Below are 19767 nucleotides of genomic sequence, written 5' to 3' on the forward strand. Positions count from 1 at the left end.
GCCACCAATATGCAGATGACACCCAGCTCTTCCTCCTGATGGATGATCGCCCTGACTCTCCCCCAGAATCCTTAGCTAGATGCCTGGAAACAGTGACGAAATGGATCAAGCAGAGTCGTCTGAAGCTCAACCCTGCAAAGATGGAAGTCCTGAGTTTGTGTAGGACGGGACCATGGGAGAAAGTGCGCCTGCCCATCCTGGACAGTGTGCAGCTCCTAGCAACTCACTCCACCAGGAACTTGGGTGTGATCCTGGATGCTTCCCTTACAATGGAAGCCCAGGTCACAAAGGTAACGTAGCAGGCATTTTATCACCTCCTCCAAGTCAAGCTTCCAGTGCCCTACTTCCATTCCATGACATTGTATCGGAGGAAGTGTGTGTGCACATGAAAGCTCATACCTTGAATAAAATGTTGTTGGTCTTAAAGGGCTTAAAATTTGTTCTGCTGCTTCAGACCAACATGGCTACCTCCTTGAATCTATCTTCACACAGCGAGTAGGACATGCTGTAGTATCACTTGTATTTATAAGGTTTGCATTCAAAATAATACCATCCCCTACAGCCAGATTTAGAGATCATACCCTGTCACTATCCTTGTTGATAATCACTGTAATGTTTGTGAGCTTATCTGTACCAGTGTTTGCATAAGAACTAAGACAGCCGAACTTCAGGAGTAAAATTAGTCACATTTGGGGTACACTTTTTCAGGGCTGTATTTAATGGGAGCTGTCCAGCAAATAATTTCATGTTCTGCAGTTCATGCAAGAATCCCAGAGTTTTGGGGGAGAGAGAGATGACAAAAATACCATTGTATGGCAATCTTTTTTGAAAGCTTTGGTTGGTTCAATAGTAGACCTCCTGGGAATCCTATCTATGACAACTTTAAGTGCCATAATGGAAAAAGATGGAATATAAATATAACAAATATCAAGGTAGTTACTTCTGTGATGTGGTGCATATGTATTTATTTATTTGTTTAAATTTAAATGTAACGCCTTAATATGAGTAGCACTTACCTGGGTGCTAAAGGGCAGAGTCCATCTTTCCCATCTTGGATAGTGCTACTTGTGGCTTGATGCCTTGATGTAGCCATATACGGTCATGTCGACCCCCCAATGGCCAATGATGGGATTGGAGGGAGTTGGAAGGGGAGAGGCCCTTGGTGGCATGTACACAGCTATGATTCCCAGCCCTATTCTGCAGGATTTTGTCACTTCTGGGGTTTCTTGAAGCCTCAGGAATGTTTCAGGGGTTTCTCAACAGCAAAAATGTTAAGAAAGGCTGCCATATACATTGCAGATGTAATGACTAACATAGTTCAAGCAGTTGTTTGCAAACCTACTTTAGACTTTTAGTTTTAATCTTGGTTAACTGTGAAAGCCATAGTTAGGAATTTGGAAAACAAATCATTGTTAGTTTCTTAAAAGAAGAAAATATTGTTGCCAAACAACATGGTTCACTTACTCATCACTTTCAGCTTGCTAATAAGGGTTCTATCTCACCACCTTACCATCACCTAAACTAAACCCCAAAACTCACTTTGGGTTAATATACTGACCTGTAAATACAGTAGTCCAGAATGTAGTAGTCATGAAAAATGCAGCAGTTCAGTGAGCAAAATGCATTTTGAATGCAGAAATCTGTGTTCACGAAGTTTCAGTTCATCTTCTGTGAGACATCATCTCCCATGGGAATATTCCAGAAGCATGAGCTGCCTTAGAAACAAGGTCTCTGTTTCTTATCAAAGGGAAGCAGCAGATCTGGGCCCCCATGATTTTGTCTTCCCAGGGGCTGCGACATATTCCTGGTAATGTATGTGAAACTGTAGGTGCTGCTTTCACATACATTATTATGATGTGTCTGCCATGGAAGCAAGCATACAAGGTTTCCATTGCTGGGTATGACAGATACCCCATGGGTTCATGAGGGTCTTTCCCTTCCTTTCGAAGATAAAACAGAGTCCCACTGTGCACATCGCCTTTTTCTTCCATAGCTAATCTCCATACAACAGGGCGTATGTGTCCCTCGCCCTCCCTCTCTCCCCCTGCATGAAAGACAAACTGTTCCATGAATAGTAATATCCATCTTGTATGTGTGTGGGCTCTGTTTTCTGCTTTTTATTTAAAATTATATTATATTTTTCTGAAAACTAAATGAAAAGGTATTGACGGCTGCTGTTTCTGCTAAGGAGTAGCTCTTTTAAAGAGAGCTTTGGGAGGTTCTCTTCTGGCACTGTTCCAACACAGAAACGATTTATAGCATACTCTGACCTTGGTAAAGGCTTTGGTAACTGTACTTTCTCAGCAGTCATTTTTCTTCTCTTGTTGTCTGGATCACTAATCATTTTTCACTCTACTTGATCCTTGACCTAACTAGAGGAAGCAAGAATTACAATTTTTCTTAATACCTGTTGCAACTATTGTGGTTTTTTAAAAAAGAGGTTTGAGTGCAGCATTCTTTAAACTCTGCATTGAAAAGGATTTGTTATCGTTGTATGAAATCAAGCATTTTTCCTGATCGCTTTTGAATATTGTAAATTCATGCCCAGATTCTGTGGTTCAGTGAAAGTTAGAGAGACAGTATTTTCCCCACCATTATCAGTTTTTCTACACTTTCTTGTGTGCAAGGCAATTACAGCGTTGTTCAGGAAGACTTCTTTAAATATGGGCTCAGTATAGCTGCATAAGTTCTATAGGTGTGATACCTTCATGGCTAAATTTTGGCCACACACATACATTTTCTGTGATCTGGAGAAGTATGTTTGATGCTCTTTATTGTCATAACTCTGAGCTCTACAGCCATATTATAAGCATAACTCCTCTGTAATATGCAGCATGTAACATTGAAGCAATAAAGGGTACTTGTTTTCTGAGGGCACTTATGCATATGCATGTGATTCTTCCATGTGCTCCAGGAGTTTATTGGATATTGTCCTAACTTTTCCTTGGTCTTTCCCCCCCATCCTGGCAAATTGATCTAACATGAAATCTTTAATTTAATACTTACTAATGATATATGGACTTTAGATCATGCTTACAGGCTTACTGGGCATTGTCTACTACAGCCTCAGTCTAGCTCATTTTTGTACTTTTTTCATGATTAATTGTATAAATCAGAGTCAACCTTGTTGTAGTGCAAGAAGAACATGAATGTACTTTTCCAGTATGAACTCTAATTGTAACGCTGCTTTTATTTGGTGCACTGTGCAGGTTTGTCATAGCCGATCCTGGTGCAGAACCAATTTTGAAATGGTGGAGGGAAAGCTTAAGTGTTTTATATTTCAGAGTTAGGACCTACCACGCAAAGACCCAAGTAAAGTATTGAATTGAAGTACATTGAACACTTGGGGTCTCAATTTGAATTTCAGCCAGTATCCCTAGTTGTAGAAGAAAACTTGTTACAACATATTGTAGATGGACTAATATGCAAATACTTTTTACTAAATATCTATAATTACTCAGCACACAAAATCACAAACGAGAGCAGAAAAGTTTTCTCTTGTCAGCCTCTGGCATTGTCTTTGTTGCATGTGGCCCTACCAGGTATTACCAAATTCAGGTGATGCATTTTATTGCAGTATTCAAAATCAAGCAGATCTTTGCAAGACACTGTTGGGTGGTCTATTTTTAAATGTGGATTTCTCAACATTTACAGTCATTTGTCCTCTCTTATTCTGGTTGCTTAATGAAAAATTCTCCACCTTGGAGAGTGCCAAAACACAACTTTTCTTTTTAATGGTGTTTATCTAAAGGAATCACCGAACAGATGTATGTGTGTGGTGTGTGTGTGTGTGGGGGGGGGGAGCTTTAACAGCAAGTTGCTTTGACCTTACTCTTAACTTGATTCACTTTCCTTCAGACATTGTAAGATAATAATCAAAACCTTTAGCTTTGGAGGTTCAGTATCTGTAAAATAATCCAGCTGCTTAGAGAGAATAAATGGCTTCCTGACAGGGTAAAAACCCAACTTCTACTCTTGCATATCACTACTTGTTTCTAAACTTCTTTGTTTCAAGCAAAGTACATTTTTCACACCCCAAGCTGTTACCTTAGTTTGGAACAAATGATTTCTTAAAGAAGTGCTATTGTTTCCAATCCGACTAACAGTTTTTTGGTGGAATTTTCACTATGTTGTTTTTTGCAGTGCTTTAAGTGCTTCCAATATGCAAGGCTGATTCTCAGATTAATTACTCTCATAGTTATACTGTTACTTGTTTATCAGTCAGCCTTTCCTGAGTACCCAAGTAGAAATGCTTCTTTTGAAATTCTTTAACACCTTGTCAGATTAGATTCTGCATCTGGAGACCTAAGAAATATAACACTCCCAAAATGAATCTAGACAATTGAATTCATTTGTGAATAATCACCACATGGTACTAAGGCGTATTATCAAAAATAACAGTTTATATTGTTCCTTTGCCAAAGAGCTGAAGATTAACAAAACAAAAAGAAACTTACGCTCTTTGTTGCTCATCCAGTCTAATAGAATATAACTTGGAAACTGACTCCCAACAGTTTTATAGAACTATGTATATTTACCTCAGGACTGGATTTTGTTCATGGCCTATAGGAATAATAACAGTAATTTTCAAGGTATAGTCATACGGTTTTACACCAGCATTTTAAATAACAGCAATATCCTCAGTGTTTACCCCTAACATAGGGTATTGATAAATGTTAATGTAATTTGAAACTTCTTCAGATAATATTGCTCTGCTAGTAACTAGTATTTTATGCTGTATTTTACTGGTACCACCTGCTCCTTGAATGGCTTTTGCATCGAGTGACATTGGGACTGCATGCTGCCCCTTGACTATAATGCATGAAGCAAAATCCTCCATTTATCTCAAGACAGCTTCTCCCTAAAGCATTTGGATTGTGGGAGGACAGATCCCACTTAGTGTGCCATTCTTCTGATACAACAGTCTGTGGAACATAGTTTGCCCACGAAGCTAAGGCTCCCAACAATTTCACCACTTTTAAACATTTAGAGGAGTAATTTAGGGTTGGGTGCTTTGGCACCTGAAATGGCTGAAATGGCCGTTCGCTCCGTTCTTATGTTCCATGTAAACTGCCCTGAGCCTCTGGGGAGGGAGGTATATAGATATATAATAAATAAAATAAATAAATAAGACAAACAGAGGGTTCTCGTGAGTGCTTCGTTCATGCGTTAAGAGCCTTTTGCTTCTCCTTCAGAGTAGTAGCAGTTACAGAAGCCAACAGTCACTGAAATCACCAAAAGGCTCAGGTGAGATGAGAGATTACTGTGGCAGGCTCAGAAAGTTCTCCAGACAAGTTGTTAGAGAGCCTGATAGACAATTTCAAGGAGAAGGCACTGTGTAAAACAGGGACCACAGGCGAAGGTTGGGGGCTGACCTTTCCGAAATCTTTTTTAAATGTTAAAAAAAGAGTTAAAACTGTGCTGCTAAAAAAGCAGTTTGTTTCCCTGACACAATCAGTCCTTTCCAGCAAAGATCAAAAGGCAATTCTGAAATCCTGCCTATGACCTCACATACCTTGTGTATGTGTGTTGGGGGGGGGGTATCAATCATAGATCAGCAGATCTATTTCCTGAAAGACTGAGGGCAGCATGGATATATTCTCCATGATGAAATAACAATGCTTAAATATTCATTTTACGTTTTTGGCAGGATCCTGAATAAAAATGTGTCAATTAGAAATCATGGTGTTGATTTTGTTTTCTAAGCCTCCTTATTGTAATGCATCATGTTTGGTCATATAATCTCTCCTTCTCTGTTTGGTATCTAGGCTGCTGTGGTGGTGGTATTTAACTTTGCTATGGTCCTTTTAATTTTCCCTGCTATTTTGAGTATGGATTTATATCGTCGGGAAGATCGGAGACTGGATATATTCTGCTGCTTTACAAGGTAAATTGGTCAGATAACTCTTGGAATGTGTCACAAACCTTAAATAGTAATGGCAGTGAGCAAATCAAATAGAGAAGGGATGAGGAGGACACTTTGCAGAAATGAAAAAATAAGAGCATGCAAGATGATATTTAGTGCCATTGCTATGAAGGAACATTTTGTCTCTGGCTTCTGTGTCATCATTGGACTGTTGACTCAGTAGCCCTGCTCCCAAGTTATAGTAAATACTCATACAATTTGCGTATAGTGTTTGTATTACTTTTCTTTATTCATATATTGACTCATTCTCATATTAAGTCAATGCCTGTGCAGCTCAATGTGTGAGAAAAGCCCACCTTTATTCAAGGTACTGGTCCCTGGTTTCATTTGTAAAGTAAAGTCTCATGAGCTCTTGCTAACAGACAGACGTCTGCGTGTACATGTAGGATATCCATGCATTCACTCTAACAAGTTGTGGCCAGGACTAGTGACTGCATTTCATACTTGCTACATGGCTGGAGGCTGCAGAGGCAGAGCCATAAACAAGTTTAAAGTAATCATCTAAAACATTTAAAAGCTTCCAATGATTGTGCTGTTCTGTCCAGACTGTGATCAGCACATTAATTTTTCTTTTGCATTCTTTCTGTGCAAATGGTTTCCATTGCCAAGACCAGTCTGATTACAGCAGTAGTACATCTGTGTCAACTTTGGTTTTATATGCAAACTTGATTAATTTTTAAAGATTTTAAACAATGATAAAATGTTGTTCCAAACTATATATTCAGATAAAATAGGAAAGATTTGGCAAGTACCAGCTGCCCAACAAAATACACTGGTACAATTATCCTTGCACCATATTTATTGTATGAAAAAAGTCTATGGAAATGAGTTTTCTTTCCAGTTCGATATGACTTCTAGAAGCATTGTAGCTTTCACAGCTTCCTACATGGCTACAGGTATCAAAATTACACCTATATCACACTTAGTTTCAGGCCTAGTAGCACCTTAGAAACAATTTTGGGGTTATCACCTTTTGAGAGTCAAAGCTTGTTTCGTCAGAGTGTAAATTTATTATTTACATAGAAGTGAAATTATGTGGAAAATTTTTTTATGTAAAGCACCAAGAGCAAAGGTAACTGAAAAAGTTCAGTTAAAACATGTCATCTTATAAAGTGGAATCTGTCATAATACTGAAGGATCTTGTACTTGTTCATTTTAAAGTTATTATGAATATTACTATTGTATAAAATATTTGTGGTCCTGATTTATGAAAATAAAATATTAAAATGGCCTTGCAGTCTAGTGAAGACTAATTGAGATTTTGCAACTTGTGAATTTATTTATAAATGTTATAATTGGAAGGCTAGACTGTTTGTGGCCATTTTTTTAAGTATGAGGATTTTGCATTGTATGATTCTTCCTGTATACTTTTAATCATATTTTGCTTATGGAGTAGAACATTTCACCCATTCTATATATAAACATTGATTGTTAAATTGACAGTAATGTTACTTGCAGAAATAATCCATCACAGTGGTTCTTTTTGCAATGACAAAAGCATAAATATTCCCCCCCCCCTGTTTTTCTTTCAGTCCATGTGTCAGCAGAGTGATTCAGATTGAGCCTCAAGCATATCCAGACCCTGGTGACAACACACGCTACAGCCCTCCACCACCCTACAGTAGCCACAGCTTTGCACATGAAACTCAGATCACAATGCAGTCCACAGTCCAGCTGCGCACTGAATACGATCCTCATACCCAGGTTTATTATACCACAGCAGAACCTCGCTCGGAAATATCAGTGCAGCCTGTCACAGTGACACAAGATAACCTCAGCTGCCAAAGCCCAGAAAGTGCAAGCTCAACCAGGGATCTCCTTTCCCAGTTCTCAGACTCTACACTGCATTGCCTTGAGCCAGCTTGCACAAAATGGACACTCTCATCTTTTGCAGAAAAGCAGTATGCTCCATTCCTATTAAGACCAAAAGCCAAGGTAAATATTTTTGCTTTGAGTACTGTTTGGTTATATCCATTGCCCATTCAGCTGAACAAAGGGGCATTATTTGATATCTCTAGGAGATGAAAATGAGTACCTTCCTAAAGATATAGGATAAAGGTCCAAGCTGCATTCTCCTTGCATATCCTGATCCCTCAGTAATTCCTGTAAGGCTGTGTCCAGATCATAATAAGCAATGTTTGTTTTTTTAAGCCATGGTTAATTTTCAGTCCACCATGGTTGCCCCCTTTTTTCCATGTTCTCTCCCTTCTCAACTGTAGGCTGATTGAGGTTCCATGTTTCGATCTCAAACTCATCATCTTTTTCTGCCACACTGGTATTTTCACCTGCTTCACTGTGGTCAAGCTGATAAATGACTTCTAGAATATGGGCCCATGTAAAAAAAAATAGCTTCAGTTCAATTCTATTATCTGCTGGAGCATCTTCAGCTTTTCCAGACCTGAGACCTGCCTTTAACTTCCTTATGGCAGGGGTCATCAACCCCCGGTCCGCAGCCCGTTGGCGGGCCGCAAAGGCCACAGTACTGTGCCGCCGCCAGCCAGAAGGAAGGGAAGAGGCAGGCGCAGCTGCCGGCATGACGGTGACGCAAACGTGCATGCGCGCTGTTGCCGCGCATGCGCGTTAGCGCCCCAAGTGGTGCAAACACGCATGCGCAGTTGCCGCGCATGTGCGTTAGCGCCACCTGGTGGCGAAAACATGCATGCGCAGCAATTGCGCGTGCACGTTTTCACAGCACCCGGGCTGTCGGCTCTTCCCTCACTCCGGAGGCGGTCCCTGACCTGAGAAAGGTTGGGGACCGCTACCTTATGGTACTCACTGAATTGGAAGGATGTGACGGGATTCAATGTGGCATCGCAGTCGTATATAAAAACAAAAGTCCCACAGTGTAAGCTTTAGGTACAATTTTTTGTGAACATAAAATGGGTGACATGGAGTAAGGTGCTCATCAGACTAGTGGAATGTGGCACAAAGGCCCAAACTTGAATGTTGCCTTTCCTGTGAGGTTAGTTGGTTGCATGTGAGAAGCAAAGTCAATATGTCCAAGTAGACTTGTTTGTAGCCCAACAGTACTTGCTTGGGTTCAGTACAAAACTTGAGCCATTGAGGCATTTGACCACAGTATGATGGCACTTGAAGCAATTAGGATATTGCCATTACACAGACCTTCCAATCCATTGTGCAGTAGCCATAGGGAAGCATGCTAGAAAAAATGGTTCTGTTTTTACCTTATGAAGATTACAAGGAGATGCACATTAAGTAGATTTTGTACTGTGAGAGGAATGCTGCCTCCCCCTCCCCCCCAATTAAGCGTGACATCCTTTTTCTCTTTCAGATCATAGTAATTTTTCTTTTTCTGGGTTTGCTTGGCCTCAGTCTTTATGGAACTACCTGTGTGAGGGATGGACTTGATCTTACAGACATCGTACCACGAGAAACCCGGGAATATGACTTCATTGCTGCCCAGTTCAAGTATTTCTCATTCTACCACATGTACATAGTTACTCAGAAAGCAGATTATCCCAACATCCAACATTTACTTTATGAGCTTCACAAACAGTTTACCAATGTGACATATGTTTTGTTGGAAGAGGACAAGCAGCTTCCGAAAATGTGGTTGCACTACTTCAGAGATTGGTTGCAAGGTAATGAAACCCCCCAGCAAACACAGATTTTCTGTGCAGGAACCTTTTTAAATATCTCTGTCATACTTTTTTCTGTTCTTCTGAAGAATCCAGTTATATTACATTTATTGTGTGTTTGCCCACCCCACAAGATAGGGTTCTTATGAGCTGACTATGATGGTTTCATATGAGTTAACCATTTGTTTATTCATTTTTAGAGAGTTAAGGACAGGTTACACTGTATATGTGCATGCCAAAAACATAAATCCATGTTCACAATCATTTAATTGGGTGGGTGGAACTTTTTACGGGAAGGAAGGATTTGCATTTCCCCCCCCCCCCCACTTCCTGTCTCTCTGTCTGAGTTTTCCCAGCAACCAGAGTTTTCTTAGCAGCTGCTTTGAAGTTGTCTGGATGGTAGTAGAAAACTCAATTTCAATAGCTGCTCTGTTTTTCTGGCCAGGTGCTGGAGGACTGTGTGCTGGACGTTTCACAGGCTTGCTTCATTTGCTTCTTTTTTGTTCAGACCCGCTTGACTTAAGGAATGAGCTACGATAGTGTCTTTTCTACATGGGAGGCAGCTAGACCCTAAGGCTGTGTCATTCAGGCCATGTTTTCTCTTCCAGCCACTCTTATCTTTTCATAGCTATAGCTAACCTGTCAGGGCCGTAATGATGGTTTTGATTACAGCTGCTCAGTGCAGCTGTGAGGTGGGTAGATGGATTATTCCCCCTCCCCCTCCTCCTCCTCCCCCACCCATGCAGACACACATGCACACCCCTTTTTCTTATCCTTCCTTGGACATGTGGTTCATCATCTGTCCTCACACCACCTCCTTATTGCTGGGCTGCAGCTTCCTGTTCTAAATCTGATCCAAATTTATGCTGGGAGGTATTTTGCCCCCTTCCTCCACTCTCCTAAAAAAGGGTGGCAAGGAGGAAAATAACAGTTGAGACTGAATAGGTGTTGGCTGTGATCTTTACACGTGCTGGCAGCAGATCCCACAACTTGTATTAGCTGCACAAGCTGAACAGATGGAACAAATTGACAAAATCGTGTTCACTCATGCTGTGCTCGAGAAGGAGCTGAGTTGCTGTTTGAAGTTAGGAGCTGGAGTGTGGGTTTCTTTTTTCCTCCGGCTTTGCAGCAGAATTTCTGGTCATGTCGTGAGGTAACCTATGGCTTCAGCACCTAGTGGTAGCTGAAACAACAGAGCCTAAGATGTCTCTTCCCCATTGTGTAATTCGTTTTAGAGGTGTGAATGCTCAGAGCCTTATTTCAGGCAGTAGTTTTAAATTTATCCCAGACTGTGTTATTGCAGTGAATGGAGACATCTGCGAGGAGTGACTTTTGCCTGTTCTTTGTAGTGATGCTTTTGTAAGAGAAATTTCTGGTGGATTGTGTGCCAGAGATGAATACAAGAGCTTCTGTTTGATATTGTTCAACCTAGAAAGAATTATTTTTTTTAAAATCTTGGAACTGAGTAGTTGATTTTGGGATGTGATCCAGCACTAAGATGTGTGTGATCCAGCACTAAGATCAGATTTACAGCAGGGTTGTTCCACACTCCTTGCTAGGTGGTTTAAAAATGAAAAAGCCAATTTTTAATCTGAGCTACTATGAGAATTGCAATGTCAGGATTATATATATTCCTGTCTGCCACAAGACTGGGAAGAGTTAGTGCAAAAAATTATTTACAAATTCTTCACATTAATTACCTTCAAGGCCATACGCAGTCTGGACCCAGTGTACCTGAGAGACCGTCTCTCTGCTTATACCCCCAGAAGAGCACTACTCTCTGCCACCTCCAACTGGCTAGTAATCCCTGGGCCCAAAGACGTACGTTGGACCTCAACAAGGCCTTCTCTGTCCTGGCCCCCACCTGGTGGAACAAGCTCCCTGAAGAGATCAGGGCCCTGGTCAAACTCTCAGAATTCTCCAGGGCCTGCAAAAGGGAGCTCCCCCACCTGGCATTTGACTGAGGTTAATCCAACAAAAAAATATCTGGCGGTCCTCCTCAAGCCATACCCTCCATAATCTGAAGGATTCTGTTCTCCCTAGGGGCTGTTCTGTTGAAATGTTTAATGAATGAATTATAGTAAACTGTTAAAAATATTTATTTATTGTTAGGACTGTTATGTTATGTTGTGACTGTTATTTAATACAATGTTCTGTATTTCCTAAAACGTTCCATATAAGCCACCCTGGACAGTATGGAAATGGCAGTATAAAAATCTAAAGACAGACAGACAGACAAGAAAGACAGACAGACAGACAGAAAAAGGAGTATTTCTTATTGTGCCCCTTTCTTTTTTAAAAAATATACCCAGCACAGCATATGTAATATTTATATCTGTTTTGCTTTGGTTATTTTATTTATTGCTTTAGTACCCACCTTTCTCCCAGGGGAGACCAAAAATAGATTATATTGTTCTCCTGTCCTCCATTTTATCCTCATCACAATCCTGTGAGGTAGGTTATGTTGAGAGAGGGTGACTGATTCCTACCACAAGGGCATGGAGCCGTTTTTTCTTAGGAGATTGTTTACAAAAGAGCCAGTTCAAATTTAATAACAGCACATAATAGATCAGTTGTTCTCTTATCATGTAAATGTAGCTGTCTTAATATGCATCTATTCAAATGCTTTAAAATACAGTGTACATGTGGAATTTGCTGCTATTTTTTCTGACAAACATGTTTTTAAATGTCAGAATATTTTCATGTATGTGGTGGAGTTTAGCTAAGTGGATGTGAGAGAACTGGACCAATTCTGAAGCAGAAGGAGGTCTGTCTGAGGCTCCAGTTTGGCAGCCTTCCACAGACTAGCTGTAAGATAGGAAAGGTCTGCTGTCAAAGCTCTGGAGTTCTGAGATGCCAGCATCTCAGGCCAGTGGCACCCTCCCAAACATCTGCTTGGGAGGCAGGTGTTAATACTCTAGCTAGGCTGCACTTGTTCCAGGGCTGTGGGGAGGAGGCAGGATTGGGCAGTCAAAAAGAACCCTCCACAAGTGATAAGCAGTGCTTATGCCAGGGATGATAGCTCTAAAACATTGTGTGGGAACCATCACAAAATCTTTCCAAATTGTTGTCCTCTATCATTTATCTGTTTGTAAGCTTTTTTAAAAAAATAATGTCTCACTTTCTAACAGGACTTCAGGATGCTTTTGACCATGACTGGGAATCTGCAAAGATCACATACAGCAGCTACAAAAATGGATCAGATGATGCTGTTCTAGCTTACAAACTTCTTGTACAAACAGGCAACCGAGAAAAACCCATCGATATTAACCAGGTAGTTTTTAAAATACCATTGTGACTGTATTTGCTGAAATGGAACAATACAAATAAGTCATTATACTATTTTGTTGGGCTTATCAGTGTATTGACTATTCTGCTCAAGCCCTGCAGATATCATAGTGGCTTGGAGTTCAGGGATTTGACATGATAGCTGTAGAGTGCCTTCTCATGCATGCGTGAGTCTGGAGAACTGCCAAAAATGAAGCAGCAAGGACAACAGTTTGAGTGACCAATTGCAGGAAAACTCTGGGTAAATCCAGATGAGAATGTGTAAGAGCTCATGTCAGGCCATAATGATGATGATATTTCTTCACCTGCTTCTGCTTAGCATCATGCAGTAATGATTTTCACTAAATTATTAAGAGTTGATTCTTATATACCACATTTCTCTCCCCAAAGGAGTCAAAGTGGCTTACATTCACCTTCCCTTTCCTCTCCCAACAAGAGCTGGGTGAGGCTGAGAGAGCCCTGATATTCCTTGTCGGTCAGAACAGCTTTATCAGTGCTGTGGCGAGCCCAAGGTCACCCAGCTGGCTGCACGTGGAGGAGCATAGAATGAAACTGGCTCACTGGTCTGTTGGTGTAGTGGTCTGCACTCCTAACCACTACACAAACTACAGGATGCCTTAACATTTTTAGCTCACCCTCCTCCTTTGTACAATAAAGAAAGGGTTAAATGTTGGAGGAGAGACCATTTGCCTCCTGGTGGTGTCTGGGAAGAAAAAGCAGAGTAGTTGTTAAGATGGCTGCTGGCATTGTTGGCCAGAAATTACGGAGTTCTACTCATAGTCACAGACCTGTTAGTGCAAGAGGATGGTTCCTATCAGGGTCCTGGATGGATGCATCTCACTGTTTGGAGAATCCAGCCCTCTCCTTACTTTCTGAGAAGGTGTTTGTAGGAGGCCTTCTGTCATACAAGCAGTCCATCCAGTATTCCTATAAGAGGAAATGGGAACAGTTTAGTGAGTGCATACAGGGGAAGGGAGGCTGTCTATTCACATGTCCTCTCCCTTTGACCTTGAAGTACCTGTTGGAGTTAACAAGGGAAGATTTGACCGTACCTTCAGTAAGGATAAATTTAGCAGCTGTTGGGTTCAGGATTATATAGTTTTTTCTCATAAGTTATCCCAATATTATTTGAAGGGTCTGTTGAGCCACCCATGCCATGTATTGTGCTCTAACTGTCCATTTGATTAGTACTGGTCATGCTTATGGGGGAATCTTTTGAGCCATTGGCAGGATGCTCTCTGTTATTACTCATGTGGAAGGTGGACTTGCTAGTGGCAATTACATCAGCTCTCCATGTTAGTGAGCTAGCAGCATTGAGGGTAAACCTCCCTTCCTGAAGTTTTTCGAGGTGAGAGTAGTTTTCCACCCACACGTTTCTCCCTAAAATTTGGCCCAGGAAATTGTTCTTCCTGACTGATTATGCACGGCAGCAGACATACCGGGCTGCCACCATTCCGGTGGGGTATGATGCCTGTGTATGCACGGGGGAGGGGATCTCCTGGCGTACGCTGTCTGCCCTGCTGTAATGGTGGCACATGCATGTAATGTGGGGTCGAAAGCACCGGGTGCACTCCGTGGGGGTGGGGGAGGAGCAGGGGCTGGGGGCATGGCCCCCCTGCTCACTTGGCAGGGAAGTGGAATGCCACTCTCCCACCATAGTGAGGGTGGGGGGGACGCCCCATTCAGCTCCGTGGCTCCGCGGAGCTGACAGGAGCGAGAGGCGTCCCTGCAGGGACGCCATAGATCGGGCCAGGAGCCAGGCCCAAGGCCTGGCTCTTCCAAGTTTTTGCCCCAAAGCCCTGTTGTGGCCAGCTCGGGCAGTCCATCCCGTACATAATCTGTCCCTGTGTTCTTTTCATCACCTACTTCAGCTGGAGAAGCTGCACTTTCATGCTTTGGATGTGAAAAGAGCTTTATTATACTACCATGAAAGATCCAAAACTTTTTGTAAGGATAAATCTTTGTTTGTTATTGGGGCCCAAAGATGGTTAGAGCAGCCACATCACAGTCTATCTCCAGATGGATGGATGGTAGAAGTTATAAAATCATGTTACAGTTCTGCTGGTGGGGGGCGTCCATTGGAACTAAAGGCGCATTTTACAAAATCTCTCAGTTCTTCCATCGACTTATACTGCTGTTGGAAATATGAAAGTCAGTGGTGTGGGCTTTGAAATATACCTTTGTCCAACGCTATACTGTTCATTGTCAATCTAAAACGATGCACATGTGGGAAAGGCAGTTTTATATAGGTTGTTCCAGCTTTGCAGCAGAATTTCTGGTCATGTCATGAGGTAACCTATGGCTTCAGCACCTAGTGGTAGCTGAAACAACAGAGCCTAAGATGTCTCATCCCCATTGTGTAATTCGTTTTAGGGGTGTGAATGCTCAGAGCCTTATTTCAGGCAGTGTTTTAAATTTATCCCAGACTCTGTTATTGCAGTGAATGGAGACATCTGCGAGGAGTGACTTTTGCCTGTTCTTTGTAGCTTTTGTAAGAGAAATTTCTGGTGGATTGTGTGCCAGAGATGAATACAAGAGCTTCTGTTTGATATTGTTCAACCTGGAAAGAACTACCTGCCTTCTTAGCAGGTAGCTTGGTAGTGTCCCACTATGTGGCTGCACATGAAGACAGAAGATGGAAACAGTTGCACTTACCCTTAACTGTTGTTCATCAGTGTCTTCAGAGCAGGCACACGCTCCTTTCCTCTTGCCCTACTGAGGACTCTCACTTGAGGATAACTTCTACCTGAGTTTGTGGCAGCATAGGGGAACTGTGAGGGAAGGGGCCAGACTGTTCAAACACATGCCTGAAATGGGAAAAATCAGCGCATGTGTCAAATCTGAGGACACAGTGGAACTTTTGATAGCTAGGGAAAATATGTCCATGGCAAACCTGTGTATGCACAGTCCCAATATGTGACTGCAGTGAAGACAGTGATGAACCTGTTTACGCCATTATATGGCAGCCAGGAAAGTCCTAGGAAACTTGAGGGGAAGTGGGGGGTGGGCGTGGGAGTTAAGGAAGCACCATGCTGTGGGAAAGCAGGGGGGGGGGGGGAAATAGCAATTAATCTGAAGCAATTCAACTCTGTGGAAATAGCTCAAGAATGTGTAAGACCATCAGGTGGTCATATTGTAAGCTTTGGGTAGGAAATTCACAACAAGGGTTTTCTTCTTACTTATTTGTTCCACCATTTTGTATAAGTTGTGCTATACGATTGATGAAAGAGTAAATCCACGTATCGCCATAGCTGTTCAAATGTCTGTGGTGGTGACTCACACATGATAATCTTAATCAACAGTGCTTCCCCCTCCCTTCCTAACACACATTATTTATTTTGGACATGGTCATATTGAGAAGACTAACAGTGATGTTTACACTGGGGATGCTTTCATGTGGCTGCTTTCTCATTAATTTAAAAGCCAAAGCAGAAAGTGTATCAAAAAGTGCCTCCTACTGGGCACTCTTGGTTTTGCTTTTGGTGGTTAAGTACTAAGGCTACTGTTCTCTTGATGCTAATTTTCCCTAGTTTGTTTGGGCCAGCAACTGTCCCTGGCTAGGCTGGCCCAATGCATCTTTGAATTTGCAGGTTTGGTATGCCAGGTACTCAAACAGTGCCTTTTCTAAAAGCATACAAGTAATTTTCCAGGTCTCTAATAGCCATGTCTTCATCTTAGTTCTATAAGGGAAATGTCTTGTCCTTAGCTCCTTGTGTCTAATTTCATTTTATATAGAAAATAACACTAATGAGCTTCACAGGAGTTTTTTTTTGGGGGGGGGTAGCCCTTTTTTATTTTTGCTAGTAGCAAAAGCAAATTTTCTTCAAAGTCACATTGCATAATACTCTCTGCAAGTGAGCAGTATGTTGCAATATGTTGCCATGTATAAGACAAGATTAATTTGGAGAAAGGGTACCCTCCCAGTACATTTTTGGTTGCTGTTGTTCAGCAGCAAGGACTCGAGAACAAATGTGATTGGTCTCCTGATGTAATTTCCTGTGCCTGGGAGGGAAGAAAGTATACTGCTGCACCCATGGGGTCTGTGAGCTAGATTCTGCAGCTCCAAAGACAGTCTGAAGATATACAGTTGTTGCATGTCCTGTGGATTAATTTAATCCAGATCTCTGGATTTTACATTTTTTAGACTGCTGTTGTTTTTCAAATAATTAAAACGACCTGAAAATGAGAGTTGTAGCAGAATGAAAAATAAAACAAAAGTGTTATTCTCCCACCCTGGCCCAAATTACAGTCTATCCTGCATCTTCTGCATTCCACCCTATTTTTTTTGGCAAAACAGGCTTTGTCCCAAACCCCAGAATATCTGATTCCATCTTACTCCCCAAATTCATTTGCCCACTGTGACCCCAGCAATAGAGTGCACTCATCTGTTTTCTCTGCGCTGGGCATTTTCTGAATACATAGGTCATAGGAGGCAAGTGTTAGCAAAATTTATACAGATGTTGTTTTATTTTTATAGCTCTCCTCCATTTACTGGGTGGCATTTCCTTCAGTGTTAACAACAGAGGTTAACTGCACACAGACGTCTATAGGAGTCCTGCCAGATTCTCTCTCTCTTTTTTTAAAAAAAACTACCTTTTAAATATGTTTCTCCAACTTGGTTACTTTTCCCTCTCGACTGCAGACAAACTTTTAGAATTCAAACTTTTAGAATTAATTGGCTCAATCTTTGTCTGAACCATCTGTTGATTTAATGTTTCTAATGATCTTCATGCAAAACATTTTATACTATACAGAAACAAACAGCTTGAAACCCTGCTATGAAAACACAAAATACTTTCTCATTCTGTCCACATTTGCCTGCTATGGAGTCCCTGTTTAAATACACAATCTTTGTAGGAAGTTGTTTTACATACTCTTGCCTATTCCACTATTTTTGTTGCAAAGATTTGAGCCAGAGCCCTAAACACCAAGCTTCACTCTGAAAGGCTTTTAATCTTTCTGTTTTTCAGTTGACTAAACAACGTCTAGTGGATGCAGATGGAATCATTAACCCAAACGCCTTCTACATCTACCTGACAGCCTGGGTTAGCAATGACCCCGTGGCCTACGCTGCCTCTCAAGCCAACATCCGGCCCCATCGTCCAGAATGGGTCCATGACAAAGCAGACTATATGCCAGAAACCAGGTTGAGAAGTAAGGAACATTTCATTTTAATGTCTTATGGTTTATATAAGTGCCTCGGCCCTTCTTTCACGGCCCAGCAACTCTTGAGTCGGCTGACATTCTACAGGACTCAAGACTGTAAACAGAACAATATATTGTGTTACTTTTTAAAAACTCAGGAGACAGATGTGGCTGTGTAATGTAGTAGAAGAATTTCATACCTCAGTAGCAGTTCATCATTTTGAAAAATGAATTCTTGAATAGAGTTTATATCAGAGGCTTGCAATAGGTATTTTGTTTTAATGTGGCATTTTCATTTTATGTGTAAGGAAAGCCTTCAGTTCCCATGATATGCTGTCTTTACAAATGCAGAGTTTAATCGTTGAGAATTATATCATGTTTATTCTAAATCTGTCAGCCTGGCAAGCAAAGAATTTTTGGCAAATTAGGTCATTCTCTAACACCTGCATTGTGCCTGAGTTGTTTAGGTGAGAGAGATATATATATACAAGTGTATCCTCTTTCCTCTCAAGCCTCCCCCAAGTCACCCATTTGCATTATGAATGGCAATACCAATTTCATTTTATTTGCTTTTGCACTGGATTTATTGGGTGGACTGCTAGCTGGTTATTGGGTGGCAGGAGTGAGGAGGGGAGAGGACTGGTAGTTTCTGGAAATACAACTGGAGAACAAGCAAATTGTGCTTTGCTGTATCTGAACCCTCGAGCTCTTGGGCAGTCAGCCAACTCTTGTCTTAATGAAAATTTATAGTTGAGATTATAATAGGGCAAATCATGTTTAGCGAGTCAACTGAATGACCCTGCAGGGTCTGGAACACACAGCAACAGTGGCAATAAGTAGATGTTTGCTGTGGGAAGCCTATTTAGGGAGAGGGGAGTGTTCAGTGGGCTTAACATTGCTTTCAAAATTTGGGTGTGTCAAATCATTGAAAAACAGAAAATATGGATTTCCGGAATAAAGCATTTGAAATGTTGGATCTTTCTGTGACTGACTGGAACATGCTCTAAAGCTCAGTTTTACTACCCAAGGAAAAGTAACAAATGTATCAGCCAACTTCAGATTTCCAAGAAGTTAACTGAACAATTACAAATGTTGGCCCTGATTCACAGCTTTATTTCATACTGCCGAAATTCTAGTTCTGTCATCTGTACACCGATTCCAATAGTATTGCCCCTTAAGGTAAAGGTATCTCCTGTGCAAGCACCGGGTCATGTCTGACCCTTGGGGTGACGCCCTCTAGCGTTTTCATGGCAGACTCAATACGGGGTGGTTTGCCAGTGCCTTCCCCAGTCACGACCGTTTACCCCCCAGCAAGCTGGGTACTCATTTTACCGACCTCGGAAGGATGGAAGGCTGAGTTAACCTTGAGCTGGCTGCTGGGATCGAACTCCCAGCCTCAAAGGCAGAGCTTTCAGACTGCATGCCTGCTGCCTTACCACTCTGCACCACAGAAATTGGAGGTTTTAGAATTCTCTTTAATTTACATTTGAGAACCATGTTCATCTCCCAGATGTTGGTTTTATTTTCTTCTATGGCATATATCTTACCTTTCCATTTAGTGCAGAATTCAAGAAAACTGACAAAAGAATAAAATACCAAATAAATAGAAGTATATCAAAAAATTTAAAAAAACAGAAAAGACAGTAACAAAAATAGGGGGGAATCCACAGCAAAATAACAGCAGCTCAAAATTCCTTCATTGGCTCCTCCAAATCTAGCTTTAAAACCTGAAATTATTACAAATGGTCATAATATAATGTTAAAAACAATAAAATAACATTCATTAAAAAAGGACAGCCAACTTTGGGG

At 41.3% G+C, this 19767-nt stretch overlaps 1 protein-coding gene across 3 annotated transcripts in view; it reads left to right on the plus strand.

The window, feature by feature from the left end:
- The window catches only part of PTCH1 (patched 1), a 115048-nt gene that overhangs the window by 69037 nt on the left and 26244 nt on the right, over nucleotides 1–19767 (plus strand). For all 3 annotated transcript variants that reach the window (XM_077344570.1, XM_077344569.1, XM_077344568.1), the window contains 5 exons: nucleotides 5769–5887; nucleotides 7459–7861; nucleotides 9219–9528; nucleotides 12657–12799; nucleotides 17784–17967. In XM_077344570.1, the coding sequence (XP_077200685.1) occupies nucleotides 5769–5887; nucleotides 7459–7861; nucleotides 9219–9528; nucleotides 12657–12799; nucleotides 17784–17967 (1159 nt within the window). The remainder of the gene's footprint in view (nucleotides 1–5768; nucleotides 5888–7458; nucleotides 7862–9218; nucleotides 9529–12656; nucleotides 12800–17783; nucleotides 17968–19767) is intronic.

The sequence above is a fragment of the Paroedura picta genome, chromosome 7, assembly GCF_049243985.1.
Source record: "Paroedura picta isolate Pp20150507F chromosome 7, Ppicta_v3.0, whole genome shotgun sequence".
Taxonomy (NCBI): Eukaryota; Metazoa; Chordata; class Lepidosauria; order Squamata; family Gekkonidae; genus Paroedura; species Paroedura picta.